At 39.6% G+C, this 23,909-nt stretch overlaps 1 protein-coding gene across 4 annotated transcripts in view; it reads right to left on the bottom strand.

The window, feature by feature from the left end:
* The window catches only part of RFTN1 (raftlin, lipid raft linker 1), a 106,118-nt gene that overhangs the window by 36,508 nt on the left and 45,701 nt on the right, over window positions 1-23,909 (bottom strand). For all 4 annotated transcript variants that reach the window (XM_082193421.1, XM_082193420.1, XM_082193423.1 and 1 more), the window contains exon 5: window positions 6,981-7,311. In XM_082193421.1, the coding sequence (XP_082049547.1) occupies window positions 6,981-7,311 (331 nt within the window). The remainder of the gene's footprint in view (window positions 1-6,980; window positions 7,312-23,909) is intronic.

Here is a 23,909-nt window from a genome sequence, read left to right as displayed (position 1 = left end):
AACCCATGTTAACAGCATTTTTTTCCAATTTCTAAATAAAAAGGTTATGTTCTATATAACCTTTGATTTTAAAAAAATATTTCCCACTTATCCCTCCCTCCTTCCCACAAAAAGGTTTCAGCATGGATCATAAAACTTTGTTTAACGGCACACTTATTAATTCATCATCACAGCTTCTGTTAATGATATTGTGTCATGTAAAAACAAGTACAACAGATATGCAGGATGAAGCAGGATCTATTTAACCGAGCATCCTGTTTCCCATGGTGGCCAACTAGAAGCCTATGGAAAGACCACAAGTAGGACATGAGGGCAATATAACGCTCCCACTTGCGTTCTCCAACATGGTGCCTCTGATCCTGGAGGCGGTATACAGCCATGATGAATAGTAACCATTAATAGCCTTGCCTTCCATGAATTTGTCCAACCACCTTTTAAAGTCATCTAAGTAGGTGGCCATGACCACAGCTTGTGGTAGAAAATGACATAATGGGCAGATGGTTGCGTTTGTTTCTCCAAAGGAGACATATATACATACGTACAATTCAGGGGCCAATAAATGAACCAGCAAGTGGACGTAATAAAGGAATGAAAACTTGCAGATTAATTTATCACCTTAAGCACTATTCTGCAAAGTTTGATATTCGAATGGAACAGCGAATAAAGGATTAGAAAAACAGAAAGACGTTCAGTCAGGAATTAGCAGAATCAACAAAATGTGAGTGTTAATCTTAGCCTAGGAGCGTTGAGATGTGCAACAAGACTTGATCCATTATAGTCATCATTACAGTAGCCCTTTAAATGTGCTCACTACATTGCTGTTCTTAGCTTGTTACAACAAACCTATGAAATGCACTATATGTGATGAGGTTCTGGTATCGGTGCTGATATTGCTTAAGCTGTTTATTTATCTGCTCCTGCTGATGTTTTTTGGTTTTATTCCTATTTTACTGCACCTTGACCAGGGATCTCTTTAACAATGAAGCATGGATTAAAATATTTTAAAATAATAAAAAGAAAGAACATGAGAAGAGCCCTGACATATCAGGTCAAAGGCCAATCTAATCCAGCATCCTATTCTCACAAAGGCCAACTAAATGATCATAGGAAGCCTGCAAGAACTATGTCAGTGGAGGCAGAATGTAGCCTTACCCTCCATGATTTTGTCTAACCCTCTTTGAAAGCTATCAAAGTTGGTGACCATCACTACTTCTTGTGGAAGTGAATTTCAGAGTTTGAAGTATGCACTGTGTGAAAAGGTATTTTCAGACAAACACACGAAGCACTATGATACAGAACCAGACTGTTGGTCTCTCTAAGCTTAAGGCTGACTGCTGTGTTAGGAAGTCTCTTATTGTTTGGAGTACAGGACTTGCTATCTGGGTTCTCTTTAAATGGATATTCCAGTGGCTGAATCTCATGCCTTCTGTGTGCAAAGCATATGGCTCTGCCAATAAGACACAGGCATCTCCCGCCTCTATTTAATTTGATTTAAGAAGCAGGACAGAAGGATAATGGCTAGGACACTTCCTATAACTAAGAAAAGATTGATCTCCAGCTCACTAGTTCACAAATCTATAACCCACAACAGTTAAAATAAGTTGCATACCATAATCTGGGGTGTGTGCATTGCCATCTGTTCCAAAAAAACCCCCCAAAACCTCTTAAAAATGCCTCTATTTTGTTTTACAAAAATCAAACAATCAGTTAATAAGGGAATTTGGCACAAAATTTTGTAATGATGGAAATTTAGGTTAAAAATAACATTCAAAGGGGTAAAACAAGAATAAAGCACTTTCTTGCCAGATTCCTAAACTGCTTTTTGGGTTCAGGAACATTTTAAGAATTTGGATCAGACAGTTTAAAGAAAATTCTGAGGAAAAATGCAGGGTCACACACATGTAGTTTTATCCTGTAGCTGAAAAACACAATGTTAGAAATCTTCACATTCATGGTATTTCTTACTTTAAAATGTGTGAATGCAAATTAGTAATCATGGAATATGATTGTTTTACACGAATAAAAGATAGATGTAGAGATGCTGATTAGGCAAAACCATCCAACTGCTGAGCCAAGATTTATATAGATCAAGAGGGTTGTTTTATCATTTTGTAGTTGTAGGAAACAGGATAAGGATTTTTCCCAGCCAAGGACTTTACAATTCAACGTACACATATTAAAAAGGAACCCAATATTATTTCAACATAAGCAATTATGTTTAAATACTGTTGTAAATGGAAACATATTTATATTCTCACTAAAAAGTTAAGAATACACTTGTGGATAAGATATAACATTCTGCAAGTCATATGTAAGGTCAACAAAACACATGGCTAAGTAAAGACCATTCAAAGTTACAAAGTAGTACAAGACAAGGGGGGGGGGTGAAAAACAAATAGTGTCATTAGAAGAAGAAAAGTCAGAATTCTGGAGCAGAAGATATACCGGTAACAAAGTCCTCATTAACAAAGCCTGGTTTGGCAAAAAAATGGACTTCTGAAAAGGAAAGGGGTATGTGGAGAAAAGGTTGCCTTGTAAAAGATAAGGCAGATAATACCCGGTGCTCACATGGGAGGAAGAAAGATCACTGCCAAAACTGGAATAAGTTTTCCAGGTTAGGAAAAGGAAGTGCTGTGGTCACAAAGGGATAATAAAGAAATCAGATGCAGTGTGGGGAAATATTTTGGTACAGGAAGATACTGCCTTTTCTCATCCACACACAAATAACAGAGCACACACCCCAAATTTGCAAACCGTTAGCAGGTAAAAAAGTGGATCCACAAGTAAAAGAGATAACATCCCAACAGGTCATCGGAACAGTCAGAAAATATATTCTTTCCCTGGTTTCTTTCAAGACGCATTCCTGCAATTTGTTGCATTTTATCATATGCGACTTTGGTCCTGTCTCCTCTCCGTGCTCTTAATTCTATCACTGTGACATCCTACCTTATTTCTGTGATGGCAAGCTGTTTTAAACTGTTTTTAATAATGTGTTGTAATCTTGCTTGGGACCTTGGGATGAAGGACAGGTAATAAATTATAACCACCATCATCTTTGACACAAAAATCAGAAGCAGGCCGCAGAATCATGGGGTCCCCCAGCTCCTACAAGAATTGCAATTTGCATCAATCTTAACCATGGTGTGGAGTCAAATGAGTTTAATCCCAATTCAGAAAGCTGTGCAAACAACACAACACAAAATACCGTACTTTACTGGTGATGTTAACATGGAAGCAAACAACAGCTCTTGAAAAATGGATTTAAACTAACTACAAAAAAAAACCCCCACAACCCAGACTGAAAAAGAAAACCGATAGTAACTGAAATATACTCTTAATAATCTGGCTGTTATTGCACCCTTTAGCTTTGCTAGTCTCTACTTTCTTCTTTGTTTAAAGTTCCCAGATTAGTTCGTGGCTCTTCTTAAGACTTCAGTTAGCCATGCCATCCCCAAAACAAAAGAGACAAAGCTATGGTTCTTCTGGTTACATTTATTTTGGTTGAATTTTAAAGAACTAATTTTTTTTAAGGCAATTTCTGCTAGAAATCCTGCACTGGCAATATATGGCCCAGGGCTGATCTTTGTTATCCTGTTCTCAAAGAAACAGAGGAGGGGTCATAGAGATCAGAGATACAGCAACATGTTTACTACATATACATAGCATGTTTATCTTGTACACACTTAAATGCATACCAGCCTTTTCTGACCACAGTAATGTGAACAAGCCATTGATATAGATTTATTGAGTTGCTTATGTATAGAATTTTTGCATGGCACCCCAATTTCCGAGCGGCGTGAGATTCCAGGGGTTCCAGGCACTAAGCAGGCCTTGCGTTTCCTTTTGGGAATGAGGCACAGCGGAGACAGTGGTGTCTTTATTATAAATGGTTTATTTACAACCTGAGCCTACTATGCATATACAAGCTGAGCCAGCCTACGACTTAGAAGTTCACAGCAGTGAAACCCTCATCTCCCATTGCCACAGCCTTGGATTCAAGAAGAAATCAGCCATGGCTTTCTCTCTTCCCTTCCTGCCTGTAGCTATTTTCTCTAGGTTGCAAGGCAGCAAACTCTGCTCTAAAACACAGGCTTTGTCTTTCCAACTCTCTAAGAGCTAGAGGAGGGGCCCCACCCATTTGTCATCTGGCACAGAGCCCCCTCTCCTTTGTTCTCTTAATGACCCATCCAGGGAAATGCCCTTGCAAAGTGAGATACATAGCAATAAATGACAGCTCAGAAATGCCAGTAAATTGCAAATGTAGCTGTAATTGCAGTTTAAAGCAAGGTCCCCAAAAATAACATGTTGGGAAGAATGTAAAGTCAAGGGTATTCTGTGACAATTTACGAATTAAAGTGCTGCTGTGTGTCTATCACACAAGCCTGCTTAAAAGCAGAATCAGGAGAGGCAGTTACTATAAACTAGAGCAGAAGATAGAAAGTAACCTGAAAATCCTGCCAGATGGGCCTAATTAACAATTTCAGAATAACTTAATAAATCTTAGCTGTGTGGAAGAAATTAAGACTGAAGCAATGTGTGTGAGTATCCTCCCTCTAGTTTGAAAGAGAGATCATGTGGAATTGAATCCTCTAAGGGAAACATGGCAAAAAACGGTTTTAGATATGTGTTTTAAAATAGTTGGCAGGCTCTATGGTGTTTTTCTTTTTATATAACATTATATACAATTTTATACTAAATTAACATCTTGCAAGAGATACTAATGGAGAAATCTAATAATCTATGTGCTTGTTTTGAATTAATGTAGCACATTGGGCTTTTGTTCAAAAATGAATGGAAAGGAATTGGTTTTTGGGGGTTGTTGTTTTTTGCTGCTGTAGCATTTAGAAGTAGTAATTTTGCTCTCAGATTACAAGTTATTAAGCAATCTTGAGAAACCAAGTCCAAAAAGGGGGGCTGCAGAAGTATTGACTATACCTTGTGATTCAAATAATAATAATAGTAACTGGCATCATCACAGTTATTCACAAGCCTTCCAAATTTGAACTCTTGTACTACTCTAAATTAGTATTGTGAAAGTGACCTACACTGCCTCTGATATAGTCCCAAATGCTTTGAACTTTGTATCCTCTCTCTGGGAATTTCAAAATTCCCTGGGAATTTCCATTTTCTATCAGCAAGTAGTAAATGGAATGAAAGTGCAATCTGGAGGTTAGAGAACATCAGCTCTGCAGGGAGGAAACAAATCCAGAAGGCAGTGGACCAATTTTAACTCCTTTTGGTTAAAAGCAGAAATATAAAAAGTGGAGTCTGTTGAGCATCAACTTTTATGACTGGCAAGTTGTAACCTGTTCGTAAGTGATCTAGAATTAGGGTTTAACTTGAACAAAAGTGGAGAACAGACATGGTTCCAACAAAAGAGGTGGGGCATCATAAACTGCTAGGATATGCGGAACCAGCAGGTATGACTAATAGAATAGAATAGAATAGAATAGAATAGAATAGAATAGAATAGAATAAGAAACAGATTTTAAAAAACTTAATGAGGATTGGATGTTATATATAGAATATATGAAAAAATATTATCAAAAGACAATCAATGTAGCAGGATCAGCATAATTCAGCAGCGTAAATTATGAGATAAAGAGAAGGATAGAGGAAAATTGAGAAGAACAATAAGATGTGGATAGGTTGGGAATAGAAAGGAAACCAGGGAAGGAGTAGAAGGGAAGTATATGAAAAGAAGTCCCCCCCCTTTCCTTACACTTTTTTATTTTCATTTTTTTTAAATGCAACAGTTGTTGTACTATTGTTGATATACCAATGAAGAACTGTAATAGAAAAGCAAATAAAAACAAACTGAAAATGCAATAATAATAATAGAATTAGGGTTTAACAGTGTTTACTGATGACACCAAATTGTTCAGGATGCTAGAAGTAAAGACAAATTGTGAGGCGCTCCAAAAGGATATCACTGAACTGGGTGAATGGGCATCAAAATGGCAAATGTGGTTTAATATAAAGTGATGTACAGGGGGGAAGGGACTACTCCCTGGTGAAACAGACCCCTTGCCCCCACTCCTGAGGACCATTTCAGCTGACAGATGGGCAGGATAAACCACCTATCAGTCACTTGATGCAGCTGTGGCCTTGCTCACATGTCAAAATTGGCCCGCAAGGTGGGGATGGGATGATAAAGATCTGGCTCACCAGGCCAAAAAGATTCCCCAACTGTGGCACATCCAAACTATGAAATTTGTTTCCACAAAATGTGGTGATGACCACCAACTTAAGGAGGTTTAAATGGGGATTAGCTAGTAAGGCTATCAATGGTGTTAGGAGCTTAAGGAGCTGACATACCGAATCAGACCACTGGATACATCTAGAACAGTATTGTCTACAGTGACTGGAAGCAGCTCTCCAAGATTTCAGACAGTAAACATTCCCAGCCCTATATGGAGATGCCAGGGATTTCTGTATACAAAGCAGATGCTCTACCACTGAGTTACAGCCTTACCCATGATTGAAAACCCCAAGCTTCTGAATACCGGTTGAGTTCCATTACATTCATATCCTGCTTGTGAGTTTCTCATAGGCATCTCCTTGGCTACTGCAGGTAACAGAATGCTAGACTAGATAGGCTCTTCTTACCTTATTTACCTTTCCTTTTATTCCAAGTTAATTCTTCCTCTAATACTCAGTGAAAGCCTGCTTGGCCCAGGAGATGAAAGCCTTGGATTCTTAGAACTGCTAGGGAAAATGCTAATACTGCCAAGGGTCCATGACAAACCAACATCTCTACATCCCAAGTACCCTGTTTATAACATGGGCATTACGACACCTACCTGTAGCACTGCTGCAAGAACAAAGAAGATTATAAAGTGTTCTGCATTATCAATGAAAATAAGTGGCAAAACGCATGAGTTTATTCATTAGTACAGCAAGCGGCAGAGAATCTGGTCCCAATATAGCATCGTGCTAACCTGCCCACAGTAGACTTGGGGACAAACTTGAATTCTCACCTTGAAGTTGCCCTCCATTTTCTCCAGCGGAGCTTAAACTGAGATGTTCAATGACCTGCCCTTCACCTCTCAAGTCTTCATTGGGGTCCACACACTGGTCAACGTTTTCCTCCCTTGCTGCTGGGACTTTGCATCCATTAGTGCAACCTGCTTTCTCATGATCTGATGAAACACAATCCTCAGCAAAATCTGATGGGTTTTTATCACCTTTTAGTTCCCTGGAGCTGTTGCTGGTGGATATTACAGCACTGCTGCTCTTGGAGTTCATTTCGGAAGCATATTGAGGTATTATTCCAACAAACCTCAAGCCCCGACTTGCTGCATCTTGAATCTATAAAATCCAAGAGAGATTACATTTTAATTTACAAGTTGTCCTTCAGGAATAGAAGTGTTTCAAATATACCAAGTGAAGCTGTGTTATTTTATGGTATAGATTCCCTATCCCCCTCCATACTGCATGAAAAGCCTCACTGGATTTGTATACTGCATTCCAAGGAAGTCTGACATGAACTCCTTTAAGTATTTTTTTTAAATAAAATGTGAAAACACAATGGTATGTATTGTTTATATATTCTTTGCATACTCTCAATGAAAATGGAATATTTCTGATTTGTTACATTTGTTCTTCTATTTAATAATGTTCATGTAGAGCAAAGAAATGGCATAGATGCAATGTGCCACTTCTCTTACAAATTTCAGGCTATCCCTATTTCCCCCCCTTGCATCTGCCTTTTTAAAAATATTTCTATCACCATTCAGATTCAAATTTAAACTACCATGATAGAACTGAACAACAACTGCAATATATGTATATAAATTTTTAATCCTCCACCCCAGAACAATTTAACAAATATTTAGCTCCTTAAAAGTATTGGCATACATTTGGAAACAACTTTATTGTTTCAGAAGGTTCTTCTAAATAACTAGAAGCTGAGATACAGGGAAGAGCTGGTGGAGAATATAAAAGCAGAAGGCACTAAGAGAAAAGCTTATTAAGAAATAATAATTTTAGGTTCCTAAAATGGGAACCACATAGTGCTGACTTCAGAATTTAGAACTGCAGATAATTCATGATTCTAGGAAAATAATAAAACCCTGGAAATATAAAATGCATGAAAGAGGAAGGAACCTGGTATTCCTGAAGGTAATAATACTGAAAGCAGAACTACAAACCATAACCATGCAGAAAAAGAACATAAAGAATCACAGAAAACAGATGTGATTGTACATGGTTATTTTCATGACCTGGGGTAAGCTTACTGGAAGTGGAAGATCAAGGGTTACTAAAGTACAAAACAGAGATACAGAAGAAGTTCTTTGGAAACAATAGCCGTTTTACAAGATGTCAGAAATGGAAGAAATAAAGTGAACATTTTTTTAAAAATCTGAGAACTAAAAACCTGAGACATAATAGCTTGGATCCAAAGAAGCATGGGCAAAATTCTGCTCATACTACTAAATCAAGCATTTATGCCCCTTTCCCACAACAGGCTTGAGCATCCTCCAGAACCACTTGTGATAAAGCAACGAGGGAGCAGCTGGAGATGGTAAAACTGGCAGAAAAACTGAGAAACTCCTACCACTGAAGAATGCTGGAATGCTCAAGTTGCTCTTTGGTTACAAGCCTGTGGTAGTTTTCCTTGCTTTTTGGCACCTAAATCTGCCTAGCTGTGAAAACTAAGGATTAGAGGAGTTAATGAACAATGAAAGAGGAAAAACAAGTTACTACAGAAATGAACCAAGAGAAGACTGTGCGTAGTTTGTTACTATGATAGAGGTGTGTGTGCATGTGATTATGTCCCCTGTCATCCAGAGCTGACCTGCTGGCCCCAACCACCATGTACTTCACTGAGGGTTCAGCAATAGAGCAGAGAATAATAGGACCCAAGGCTTGATTTTTTTGATACTATATTGAAAAGATACAACTGACAGGCTGCTTCTTTCAAATACAGGTAAATTCACTGCTGTGAGAAGAGGCGACACAGTAGGAAAGCTACATTCACTCATAATTAGGAGTTCAAATAAAACCCCATTACAAAAATAAATGGTATTAGAATGAGATGGGTCTTGTCTCTCCCAACCATCCACTTTAAGCACGCAGTGTCAATGTATTCTGTTATTAGAGACAAAAATAAAGACAATGCAAGCTTTTTCAAATGCAAATAAGGTGGAATCAATTCTCCGCATGAGCTGCATGCTGACAGAGATGGCAGTGTAGAGAAGCAGTCATTTTATTCCATCCCAAGGGAAAAAAACACCATAGGAAACTCATTCTATCTTTCCCCCAAAATGTTATGAATCATCCAATTTCCTGATGGTCATGCTACTGTGCTAAATACATACAAGACACCTGGATGATGGAAGAGACAACTTCCTCTCTTACACCATTGTTACAGTTTATTTGCTGAGCTGTGTGAAGGCAGGAATTGAAGCTTGCTTCCCCCGGAAAGCCAGAAGGTCACAGTTGCAGGATTTTGGAACCAGAGTTTCAATTTGCTGATACAATGCCAAGGTGATGTGAACATCACAGTGGAAGCTCTTTGTCAAAATTAATAGCCTAGCAGAGGTAGAGTTTCAGCTTTCTGATGGAGAAACAGTTTGATGGGCCCCTGTACCACAGAAATGGACATAATCTGTTTTATGAGTATCATAGCTAGGTCATAGATACTGGTGTTCCAGATGAACGAGGGACTGGGAACCAGGAGAACTGAACAACTCCAGGCATTATTGGGTGAGACAGATTTTCTGGATCAGTTTCTATTTTTTTTTTTTAATTTTCATTAAAAAATAGCAACTTAGACAATGGAAATAAGAGAGTAATTCGGGTGTGAGGTCATGACAAGAAGCAGTTTTTGGACATTTAGCCCAGAGTATACACAGCTTGCCTACCTTTGCATGCACTTGCCTCCATTTACTCAAATATCAGTGGATGATGAAGCACTTTACTGCTAAATATATCCTACTTCTGCTTGAAATGGGGGTAACCTTTGTTACCCCAGGATTAATAAGGTGGTGATCCAGGTAGCAAATCCTGATGTGTAGCAATTTTAGACAGTCTGTCGATTGAAAAACCACTACCTGCTCTAGTATGCTTCTCTTGGACCACAGAAGCAGAAAGCGGTTTGGGTAAAAGTTCGTGACTAGTAGCAATTTCTGAAATTAATACCAGCCCCCTCCTGCCCCTGGCATTATACAAATAATTTGCAATGCATTCATTATTTGTCTGCAATTAAATCTTGTTCATATTTTGAGTGCTAATCAAAACTGCATTTGCATAGGAGCATGCCAGTCCTCCTATGAAACAGAATTTCATTTGAGGTAGTGTAGCCTAAGAATTAAGAGCATGAGCCAGAAGCTCCCTATTCAGATTTGAACTTGGACATGGGCTCACCTTAGGCAAAGCACCATGTTTAAGGATCAGCCACCATTCCCATCTAGAACATGGGGATAGGACTACTTGTTCATCTTAGGATTGTTGTGAAATACTTTAAGATGATACTACTACTACTGTACTACTACATTATTACTACTACTCCATGGTTGTGAGATGGTTGGCATCTGTCTCAGGAGACAATGGGAGTAGTGTGCCTTTGGGGGTGTTGGAAGGTTGCAGCGCCTGCTGTGGCTACAGAGACAAATATGGGAGAGACATGTTTTGTTGCAGCTGGGGCAGAGGAAGGCGTCCAGTTCTGCTACTGCAGATGCACCATGACAGTTTCACTCTCTGTGGTCCTCCCAGTGGTCATTCTTCCTCTGGTCATTGCTGTGGATGCACGACCTGACTGCCTGTATTCAGGCACTGTGGTTGTCTGCAAGGGATTCCCACTCGGCGGGGTTGATGTTTCCAACCTTCATGTCATGTTTGCAGGCAATCTTTGTAATGCAGAGTTGGCCTTCCAACGAGGCTGGTGCCTGAAGCCAGCTCCTCATAGAGCACCTCCTTGGGGATCCTGCCATCTTCCATTCTGTGGACATGGCCATGCCAGTGTAGACGTCACTGAGACAGGAGTGTGTGAACATGCTGGGAATGTGGGCTTGGGAGAGCACATCTTTGACACTTTGGCCTGCCACATGATGCCCCAAATCTTTCTGATGCAGCACATGTGGAGGCATTGAGCTGTCACTCCTGGCACTTGTAAGTTGCCTACGACTCACTTCCATAACTGCTAGAACTTCATCTTGGTATTGTACATTAGTACCACATTCTACCATTCCCTTTTGTAGCTGCCTTGCCAATACACATGTCCAGCTCAGCATCAATGGAGAGGTTGCTGGTTGTGGTGGAGACCAAGTAGACAAAATATTCTACCACCTCAAGTGTGTGGTCACCAATGCTGATGCATGAAGTGCTGGTGATGTCCTCACCTAGGATGTTGCCCTTCTTCAGGCTAATGGTAAGGCTAACTCCCTGCAGGTTTGGGCAAAATGGTTTATGAGCATCTGTAGAGCTTCCATTACTACTACTATTGCTGCTGTTTACTAAGTAGCTATAGCAGCAACAAGGAAGATAACTGCACCACAGGTATGCAATGACTGAATAGCCTTAGAGACCACTCGTCAAACTACTCCAAGCAACATACATGTTGAGCGCACTGAAACACAGCAGTATCCATAGGCTCTGGATGATGTTCCTACCCTCAGGGAACCCCTTCCCCATCTATTTGCCTGCTGAGCAATCCATGCATGGCACAGAAGGTTCTGAGACCTATTGCCTTAAGCAAACAGTGTGCACCCAGAATGCACTCAATACTTTCCTGCAGATGTAAGATCAGATACTCAGGCATGTTGTCAGCTAGCATGAGACTGCAATGTAAATTAGAACTGAGCCTCTTGGTAAATCTCAAGTGACTTGATTCAGGACAAATCCTTTTGTTTTTGCTTTTTTAAATCACACTACATGTGTTAATTGACTTATCAAAGCCAGGATGTTTATGTTATCACAAACTATTTTATGAATGGTCAGTTTTAAGAAGATAATGATTACTGTTACTATTTTCAACATTCCATTTCCTCAGACCTCCTTGTTTTTACACACACACACACGTGTATACAGTGGTACTTTGGTTCTCAAACTTAATCCGTTCCAGAAGTCCGTTCCAAAACCAAGGCGCGCTTTCCCATAGAAAGTAATGCAAAATGGATAAATCTGTTCCAGCCTTTTAAAAACAGCAATTTAACATGAATTTTGCTATCTAACAAGACCACTGATTCATAAAATGAAAGCAATAATCAATGTACTGTACTATAAAAGAAATAAGACAGTATTGTAGATGATAAAAATTAAAATTACATTCTTTTTCTTACCTGCACTGATGATAGTCATTGTTTGGATGGGGGGCCTTTATCCATTTTCACAGTCACACAATCAATCAATGAGTAGCTGGACTGGGTTCCACACAGTCACAAAAACAAATTAACTGAAAATGCCTCAAAAAACACAAAATAGATAGCAAAAACAAAAGCGCCAAACTTAATCCATTCCGGAAGTCTGTTTGACTTCTGAAGTGTTCGGAAACCAAGGCGCAGCTTCTGATTGGTGCAGGCGCCCAGAAACAATAGTTGACAGCCACATTGGATGTTCGGCTTCCGAAAAACATTCAAAAACAGGAACACTTACTTCCGGGTTTTCGGCGTTTGGGAAACAAGGCGTTTGAGAGCCAAGGCATTTGAGAACCAAAGTGTTTGAGAACCAAGGTACCACTGTATAAACACGTGGAACGCGGGGATAACACATAACACATCTGATTAAATTGACTGAAATCCATGCAAGTTCATGCCAAAATAAATCTGTTAGTTTTAATGGTGCTTCAAGACACACTTTGTGTTTTCCAGCAAGTGCAATGCTCTAGATAAGGCAGTTAAAAGGTTTGAAATTCCAGCTCAACCCTGAAGACAATTGTATGGCTTCAGATAGCTCGCTCTCAAGCTATGTACACAATAGCATTTGCTCTGGCTCCAGCGTGCTTCCACCGCTGGTGTTTGAAGTTGGGTACACATGATTTTGGCACAATCCATCTATCCTGCAGCTTCCTGAGAAATAATGCTGCTTGCTGCATTTCCCCTCAAACCAGCTTTCACCCAATTCATAAACATAAGCCACATTCATTTTGCAGTTAAGCCAAGGTGTGCTCATTTGAGGCAGCCGTTGCATATGCACAGATGACAGCTTCATGAACGGGGGTTGGGGGTTGCAGGCACAGGGAAACCAAACAAGTAATGCACACTGAGTAAAGATGTCCCCACCCCGGTGTGTACAGAAATGTGCATATACGGCATGAAATGCAGCAGAGAGAAATGACCTCGCTGCCTTTTAACCTATGAATATTTACATGGCCTCAGTCTAGCCTACCTCCAACTGTCTATGGCAGCAACATGGGAATGCCCCATATTTGTTGCCCTGAGCCCCTTCAAGCAGAGGCAGGGACACATATCTGGAGCAGCTTTTCCACCACTATCAATGTCATCAAGGAAGCCTTTAAAGTTTCCTAGGAACACAGTTTTTTATGACCACTGCAATAATATATGAAATATATTAGCACAGGTAAGAGGCTACGTTTATCCTCAGTAAGTTTCAATGCACTGGGTAAGAATCTTATTTTTAACAAGGAGAAAGCACTTATGACAGTAGATTGGTATTCAGTCCACTTTCAAAGGCAACTAGTCCATACCACATGGTTCAGATTAAGCTGTATATTTTAAAGAAGCTTAGTACAAATAAATTAACTAGCAGTTAAGCCACAGGGATATCAAATAACCTCACAATTCATATTATGTGTGTGCTTAGTGAAATTAATTTCTACACTGCGTGGAGCTACGCCCCACATTATACAGTATGAACTATATAGTGATAAAGTACATTTTATTGACATGAACAAAAAGTTCACTGCACTCTGCCATGAAAGAACAGCTTTTACTTCTGAGCTAGCATTAAACTTTGGAATTCATTTACATTTATTTTTGAACCAGAATAAATATATGATCCTCTCTGAACAGAAACAGATCTTCTAGATTAACAGCAGATTTTACAGGCAGTGCATCATACTTGGCCAAATTTATATTTAAAAACTGAACCACTGATAAACAAATGCAGAGAAGGTGGGTCTATTACCAATGAGACACATGGAGGCTCCAGCTTAAGAGGCACTATTGCTCTCTACAAGGTGCTGCAAAGTCAAAAGTGCAGATTAATTTTACTGATTTTCTGTATCTGCTGAAGGCTTTGAATTACAACATTTTTAAATCTTAAAAAAATACTTTTAAAAAACCTTTCAAGCTGACCCTTTTTCTCAAGCAGCCAATACATTTAAGAAAGCTGCATGAAATCTGTTTAACTTTAATATTTGCCAGAGTATGTGCTACGTTCTAGGCTTTGTCTCAAAGATCTTCATGCAGCAACGGGCTGTTAGTAAATGATCTCTTTGCACATTCCTATTTCTGTGGTCAGCTCTGATAGCGACATAAGTTGGTTTGGGTAGAAAATAAAGCCCTCATTCAACCTCTCTTTTCCTGCTTCTCAAGCAAGTGATTGGTGCTGAATGAGCCAAAATTTGTTTGGGGGGGTATGCTTGTTGACCCCCAGAATAGGCTACCACAAATAAACAAATAAAAGGATCTTCCCAAGCAGTATGGAGCCTAATGCAGTGGGGCTGAATGAGGTGTCTGCAATCACTTAGCTTTTATAAGCTAGGTATACTGTACAGTGTACATCCTTATAGTCTGTCAATTTTTTTTTGCGTACCAGATTTTGGAAGAATTTATCCCACCCATATACTTGGCTCTTGGGAGAAGCTAGAATATAAAATAATACCATTCAACTTTGGCAGGATAACAGGAAAGGTTTTCCAGATTGGAAAAAAACATTACAAAATTGTGTGCCTTTATGTGCCAATCACCACACCAGATATGGGCAATCTGGATCGCTGGTTGACAGGGCCTGAAAGGAATTTTTCTCCCAAACTGATTGTCCCTTGTTTGTTTGTTTTGCCTTTTTCTTAGTGAAACGTGACTTTCCTCTGTTAGGCAGAATAATGTATATTCAAGGGCAGAAATGGCATTGGGCAGGATCAACATAGCGAAGGGACCTTAGTGCAGGGGCCTTAGTACAGGATTGGCCATGGCATTCATCCAAACTTGGGTTCGGGCCCTCTGCCTGGCTGGAATCCTAACTCTAGTCACCCAGTAAGACCTTGCCAGCTTGGTTGCACCTTAACAGGGTTCAACACTGGCCAACTCCTATGGAACTGGTTTGGCGTGGTCCAACCCCAGCTAATCCCATTCCACCAGCATGGGGTGAGTGGAATGATGAACAGATCCTGTCCCTACTGCTATATCAACACATATCCTGCCTGCTACAGTCAATAAAAAAATTGGCTTGATTTCATACCAACGCCTGGTGTCCTGTTTGATCATTTGCTGCTGTTCAGGGTCTCAGAATGTGCCTACCTGGGCAATTTAGAATGAAATGAAATACCTTTAGCTTTTAACTTTCTTGTTTCTACTGCTTCGGATACATTTATAATAAAAAACAAATCTAAATAAATTTTTGCTGCTATAAACTTTAATAACTTGAGCATATGTAATAAAAAATGTCTTGAATTAAAAAGCAACTAAGTACATTAAATGTATAAGTTCCCCAATGCTAATAAATAAATATAGAAATAAATTCCTAGCTGCCAGATAACTTACGTATCTCAAGAAAAGCTAACAGCTGAAACATTTGGAGCTGACCAGTCCAGTCCTCTCTGTTCATAGTTTTCAAGTGGGTTTATAGCATCCATGAGCACAATAGCAACCACTTTGTGACAGTTTTGCAGCAGCAGAAAGTCACCAAGACTGGGGCTATGCAATGGGAACTAAGTAATATTTTGCTTTCCAGAAACAGTCTATGTAAAACTCTTGACATAAGTCCAGAATTGGCATTTGAAGGAATTGCTCAACTTTGCACTAATATGATGATTCAATTTTTCAGCTCAACAACAGACACAGCAAATGGGTAGTGTTACCCTTTCAATCTCATTGCCTTATTTGTACATCATGAAAAATACTGACTCACCTCACAGCAAGAGGAGGGCGCCTAAAGCTGGACTATTGTAGACAACTCTATCTCAAAACTATATGTATAAAATATTAATGATGCCAGCCTACCTCACAGAGTTGCAGCAAAATTGAGAGGATAATATTGATTGTCTTTGGGTCAAGACTGTTGACAATAGTCAAACTACAGGCAGGTGCTTAAGAAAGGTAGGTGCTAACCTTTAAAAATGGTTAAACAGCAAAATAGACGTCAACACATCAATTCAGATAGGTGGGGGGAAAGGAAACTTTATGTGAATACAGCTTCTGGACTGTTGGTGAAACAAAAAGTTTGTGCACAATACAACTTTAGATAATAGTGAACTGTGGGGGTTGCATATACAGGATGTATATGCATTTCAGATAATGCATTTCAGATAATTTCCCAAACCAGTGGTGGGAGTGCATTGGGTACAGAGTAAACGGGGAGACGGGGTATACACAACCAAGTGCACACTATACCTTTAATGCACATTCAAAGAGCATTCTTTCCCTTAAAGATTTCTGGGCACTGTAGTTTACCTTTTGCAAAGTTACAATTCCCAATAACCCTTAATGAACCACAGTGCCCAGTCTCCGTGCCTCGTCTGCCCATCAAACTTGATGAACCTTTGGCTAGGTGGACAGGCAGCTTACTGCTCTTAATACCATACTAACAACTTTGAATTATGGTTCTGAGTATCACTCCAATATGTTTGCCAGGTGTCCTTTGAATGTCTCCAATATAGTTACAAGCCATGTCCAATATCTCATAGACGGAATGGCACAGCAGCATGATCAAGAATCTGCTTTGTTTTAAAATAGTAATTAGAAATAGAAGCAGATCCATCAATATTGTAACTGCATTTAAATATTAAAAAGCAGAAGTGATTTTAAAAATACTGTTTATTAAATAAGTGAATAGGTTTTAGACTTTTTTAAAAAAGAATTCTTCTTAAACCAACTCTTTATTTTGACTTACCGTATTTTTCGCTCTATAACACGCACCCGACCATAACACGCACGTAGTTTTTAGAGGAGGAAAATCCATAGGCATGCCACCCGTAGGCATTTCCTCCATAACACGCACAGACATTTCCCCTTACTTTCTAGGAGGAAAAAAGTGAGTGTTATGGTGCAAAAAATACGGTAAATCTTTACAGCTGCCATCAGTTCCTGGAGCAGGCTTGACTTATAAAAGTAGAGAAACCTCACGCAATATCAGAACACAACAGTATAGAGTGCAATAATAGAAACTGAAATCTGTGCCTAGATGTTATTAATTGTTCACAGACAGTTCTTTTTCTTATCAATTTTAGTCTGTATGTTACAATTATCACATCATATATCTTGTACGTGCTCAATATCAAATATTCCACCAAGCACCACATAAATGCAGCATAACAATGTAATAAAATGAAGACACATGGCTGACTTAGAAAGATGGGTGTTCCAAACTTCTCTTAACTGTTTTGACGCCAGCAACTGGGATTTCTTGGCTTCCCTCCAGAGCAAATGTTCACTCGAAAACTACTAGTATGCACTAATTCAACACAGCTTGCAGTATTTTAGATTGACGTGGTTATTTTCACAAACTAATCATTAGAGCAAAGTGGTTACTTCACTAATACCTTAAAGACAGGGTTGGGATATGATTCATGCTCCAAGAAAGAATGCAGGAGCAACAGTTTCTGTGGAAATGAAACATCAGTATTTAAAGCAGGGAAGGTCAACTTCTCTATGTTTGAATGGACACTATGTTATCAGGGGGAAAAATACATCCCAAACTATAGAACTAGTCAGGTTCTAAAAAGTTCATTTACCTGGTACAGTTATGGAACATGCATTTAGATCATACATAGCCACAGTCTATGGGGTGCGGTGCTCATCTCGCTTCAGGCCGAGGGAGCCGGTGTTTGTCTGCAAACAGCTTTCCAGGTCATGTGGCCAGCACGACTAAACCGTTTACTTTCGCGCCACAGCAGTACCTATTTGTCTACTCACGTTGGTATGCTTTCGAACTGGTAGGTTGGGCAGGAGCTAGGACAAAGAAATGGGAGCTCGCCCCATCGTGCAGACTCGAACTGCTGACCTTCCAATCAGCAAGCCCAAGAGACTCAGTGGTTTATTATACAGCGCCACACATGACATTTAAATACAGTAGTAAGCTAATTAAAATTTGATGGGGGTAGATGAAATTGTTCTTAGAGCCAGATTCAGCCTGTGAGTTGTTAACTGACCATCCCAATTTAATGTAGAAAGCTGTTTCTGGATAAGGGATTTTTAAAAGATGTGTCCAGCATCAAATTACTTTCCTCTGTCCTGATGTATAGGAGATCCTTCTTTTGCTTTTGAAAAAGATAAAATCCAGTCACAAAGGTTAGTATTGCTGCTTAGTATGTATCACCCAATAACCAAAAGAATGGACAACACTTATAAAAAACATAAACCCAAAATACACCGAATTTCTATGTTTGTGAGATTGTCATACATCTTGACTGGAAATATATGTAGAACAGAGATAACCCTCTTCAAACAATTTCCTGTTAAAAGTTACACAAATATGCTCTGACAGGTGGCATGCCAACAAAAATCTTCAGGCAAAAGGTACTGAGAAAAATATATATAACACCATGTCAAATATTGCTGTGAAATTGTGGCTTACTTACTTACACATTCAAGCACCATCATTCTTCATTAGTATTTCTCTGAGGCCCTCCCATTGACTTTTGTGTTGTTTATAGAAGGTTCATTTGTGAAGAGACACTTTTAAATTTGAAAGCAACTTTTCGGTTGTCCTTGACATTTTTCATAAATTGATACAATTCCTTGGTTAAGAATTTGATGTGAACATATGTGAAAGAGTAGGTTTTGGAAACTGCTCCCTTCTATAGCATTCAGAGAAGACTCTGAATTACAAAGAATGAAGAACAGTTTGTTTTTAACTATAGGCTGTGATCTTTCCAAAATGACTATTTTCACTTGTGTTCATCTTAAGAACATTTTTTTGATTATCGGGTTACAACTCCCATGTAGCTGGGTCTACTATTACAACAGCATACAGTTATTACAATAAACTGTACACTTTGCATCTGTTTTTAATGATATTAGCAGCCAATATCATAATTTTAAATTACAACTCACGATCAAAGCAGATTTCTACTACATTTATGCTACACATGTTAATTGCAGGTAGCAGTTTATACCATATGAAAGCTGGGGACTATTGCCATAGATAGAAGTAAGGATGCAATCCACAAAGGATCTGCGCTGCAACGGCTCAATGATCTATGCAAAAGGCACAACTACAAGTATGGATATTACATGGTCCAACAGCTGTGCAAAAATAGTTGATATTAGTTAAGGTAGCAAAAACGGTTCCAGCTAACAGGGCATTCTGGATTTCCTGCAGAGAATGTTAAATGGTTGTAGTAGTTGTGTGGTCTACAGCAGATGTGGCTAAGAGATGTTGCTGGACTCCAAATCCCACCAGTGGTAGTCAAATAATCCAACCACATGGCCACATGTTAGTCCATGGACTGAGTGCCAAATCCTAGATGCCAAGAATACATGGTAAGGGGAGTAAAGGTAAAGGACCACTGGACGGTTAAATGGGTGGGGAGGTTGTCAATGCAGGTCTGCAGATTTTGTTCTAAGGCTGGTTATATACCAATTCTATGTATATGAGCGGAATACAGTGCTTCATCACTAGCAGAATTAATGCAGAAATTCACAGCTCTAACACGTTCACTTTGTGAACATAATGTAGCTATAAAGGAAGCTACATAAATCCTGTTTCCAAGACACAGCAGCTGCTCAAGTTTTAAACTAAACACCACCACCATCAAGTTTAGCACATTTCTTACTGAAAATAAATCTCATACCTAAATATTTCTTACAGTCGGGAAGTTCAAGTTCATAATCTTTATTTTTCAGCCTTCCCCCCATATATTAAACTTCGAGTATCCATAAGATAAGTTCAAACTGAAGAACTACCCAAAGCACTAAACCTCCACTACATTAGGTCTGAGTTCTGCAAGAGTATTACAGAAGATAAATAACACATGCTGCTCATTTGACAGTGACTCCTTAAAGTCATAAAATGGAGGTGATATTGTAAACATATCCATTTAATATTGAACTCTAAAAGCCCTCTTTTGTAGGTAATGGACTAAATCTGGTCTCATTGTCCAGAAATATATTTCTCCAGCACCATACACAGAGGAAGTTTCATTTGCAATCTCTGTGTTGTTCTTGTAGAACTTGGGAGAGAGGAGGATGGGCACAATACTCGAATTAGTTGGCTCAACCTATGATTGAGGCATCTATAGTCAGCCTCCCTGTCTTCTGCCCTACCAGTCCCAATGGGCCCCAGCCACCACTGCCATACACCTGGATGCATAAGGCCTGTCAGTGTTCAGAGCACAGTCGCATTCAATAACCAACAAATGATTGCTTTGTGCCTCATCCCTCCATTCAATTCCCGTATTAACAAATTAAGGTTTTACAAGGTGGGTAGCATTGCCCCTACTGCCCACTTCAGGAGTGCTAATGCTTTTACCACCCACAGTAGTAACTGCATGTTATGCAGAACAGGTGGGCAGCCTTTTTCCTGCCAAGAGCCACATTTTCTTGGATGTTCTGAATACACGACATCAATCTTTGCTTTTCAGCACTGAAGTTCTCCATGCAAAATCTGGATTAAAAGGAAATGTGTCCCTAATATGTGTCCCAATGAACAAATCATTGGGACACATAGTAATGCAACATAATCAGATGTTTGCTTCAAATTTTCTTTCTAGTCTTCAGGGGGGAAATCCCTGGAATGCTGGGGCCATGTACTATACACATCTACCACATCTATTTTTACATTGGCCAGGAAGATGAACCTTTTAAAAAAAGTCCGTGGGACAAAGGATTACAAAAGCAAATCAAGTCCCCCGGGGGCACAATGGAATACTTTTGCTACAATCACAGAGTGAGTTTCTGAATACCAAAGTTATACTGCAGAGTAAAAGTGAATGTAATTTTTTTTAAGAAGTGTAATCAAGAACATATGTTGCTCTTCACACCATGATACCTAATATACAATGTGCACTGTTTTCCACAATTCTTTGTTTTACATATGCTTTCAAAACATTATTGCCAAAGACAGCTCTCAGCAGGAGCAGTCCTGACCAGTCTTATTGCTTTATTCTAGATTATATCTATGTCAAGATCCTTAAACAAAGAGATGGTTTCTGTTTGCTTTCTAAGTGTGCGGAAAATAAAGCCCCAAGTTCAATGCTTTGAGAGAAACCCTTCTTATGAAGTGCAAAGAAATAAATGTAAAAATGCTCTTTTGTAAAGACTTTGAGGAAAGGACAAGTGTTTTCCTGAAAGACAGGAATGGTTTCAAAGCGTTTCAGATCACTTAGATAGCAAATCCTTTGGGCAATAAGTAACATTACAGCAGGGTCATTTCAGACTTTTCTGTTTGAAGGCCAGAAGCAGTTTTCGTTCCAATTTTTCTCATTTAAAAATAATAATAATTTGCTTTAAGACAAGTTAAAAACCCAATATGTATTAGGATCTTTTTGTGAGAAATGACGACTAATTTCTCAGATTATTGAACAAAAATGAAGAATGCATTCATAACAGGAAACATTTAAAGCAAATGAACAGCACAACAGTTTTATCACTCTGGCCATGTGTTAAATCTAGTTTCTTTCTGGACTGCAAGCAAAGAATTATATATTTAAACAATTAGTCAGAAATTATGGAATGCAATGGAAATTTACTTTTTTATATAAAAAAACCCACTGTATGTTTAATGAAAAATGTTGGGATACAGTCATTTCCCTGTTCTGTGTTTTGATGAAACATTATTCACTGTAAATTAAAAATGTTTTTATATAGCAGCAGACGCCCCTTTCCCATCTGTTAGAATGCATGCATGTTCCCAGATGCATTTTTGCTCTTCCAAGAACAATAAGGGTTACAGTGCCCACAGATTCATAACGTATTTTAAGTTTTCAGCTAATTTATCTTTTACACTTAACTAGTGATCAAAACCAGACATAACTTCTCCATGTAAACCACGAGGACATTTTATGCATTTGAAGTTATACTGAACTCAGTGGGTGTGTATGGGTGTGTAAAATGTAACTTCTCCACAAGTAAAATCTTTCACATTGGTCTCAGAAAACCTTTGATCTTCAACTTCTAAATATGACATTTGTTTAGGAGTGGCTAAGGACTTTCTATCCTCCTGTTCTCATTTTATGTAGGTTGCTACCACACACACACACACACACACACATACACCATGTTACACACAACTCACAGTAATATTTAAAGGTCAATTTCCCTCAAACTCATCAGCACAAGATCATGATTCCCCCAGCGACTGTAAAAAGGCCACAGATTAATTCAAGGGAAAATGAGAACTCTGTGAAAGCTGTACACAAACGAAGAGGAAGTATGCAGCTGAAACGAGAACTAGAGGAGAGCCACAGAGTGCAGTAGTATTAGCAGGGATAATCAATGTGTGCCCTTCCAGATGTTGCTGAGCTACAATTCTCATCAGCCTCAGTCAGAATGGCCAATAGTTAGGGAGAATCAGAGTTGTAGTTCAACACAGCGGCAGAGGAAAGGGATGCACAGGGTATTGTGCGTCCCGGGTGTTACCACTGAGGGGGGTGACAAAATGCAGGGTGGCACTCACCGCAGGGCCTGCAGCACGCACGAGCCATGTGTCTCTGCTGGGAGAGACGTGGTGGCTTGGGGGCATGCAGGCTCCGCGCTGCCTGAACGGTCCACCTGCTGGCTCCCCCCCAGCTGTAGGGCAGCCGAGTGGGAGGAAGCAGGCAGACTCTGGAGGCCCTGCAGTGCACCCTGCCCTTATGGGTGGCTCACCCTGCCCTCGCCTTGCCCCTCTGGGTGGGTCACCCCACCCCTGGGCACACCGTCCTAGGCGCCCGAGCGGCTTCCTCCACCGCTGGTTCAACAACATCTAGAGGGCCACAAGAACTATCTGTGGAGTAGAGAATAGTTGCAGATATAAAAGTTAATCTGGGTACTGAAGAAGCGCCACCATGTTATTCATAGGGGACATTTTTTCTAGTACAACACCACAGATGGCTATTTTCAAAGTGTATTTTTAAAAACTTGTCAGTTTCTATAGTCATTAATTTGCTACACATAATTGACACATGCAAAATTCTAATTTTCATTAGAATAACACCTGTTCTAAAATGATGCAGCAAATCTCAGATATGGAGCTAGCAATGACCCCCCTGATAATTAATGCATTTTTTTCCTGACGTTGAACTTCACCACAATATTTGATAGAGGCTTTCCAAAGGTAACATACCATATGAGGCGGGTGGGGGGGATACAGAGAGAACACATAGGAAGTATGTTACCTTTCTGCACTGCTTGCAAGCTGATAAAGGCACCTGGCTGAATCTTGATTTTGGAGGGGATGGGGGAGAAGAGAGAGAATAGGATGCTAGCCTAAGCTGAGACAATGAAATTGTTCCCTCTGGTGCAGGTGGGAGTGAGGAAAGACACAACAGATTAGGCATGAGTGGTGATGCATTGATGGCTTACAGTGAGTGCTCAGTATCACCTACTTCACTGTCCACCGTGAATCCTGGATTAGTTCCAGGAACCCCTGGAATCTTGCACTACTGTGGAGATTAGGATGCCATGTAACAATATATATGGCCCATTTTGATTCAGCTAGTGTGTCTCGCCTGATCTTCCGCCCTTTTTGCATTCTGTGGGCCCAAAAACCTTGGGGCTGAATTGCATTAGGCGTGAGCAATGTAAAACAGGGCTTAATGTTGCAACTAAGAGGAAAATAGTAAAATTCAGTATCACTTAAAGTAAAAG

This window comes from Podarcis vaucheri (assembly GCF_965113315.1).
Source record: "Podarcis vaucheri genome assembly, chromosome: 12".
NCBI classification, from domain to species: domain Eukaryota; kingdom Metazoa; phylum Chordata; class Lepidosauria; order Squamata; family Lacertidae; genus Podarcis; species Podarcis vaucheri.
This window is presented reverse-complemented; position numbering and strand designations above follow the sequence as displayed.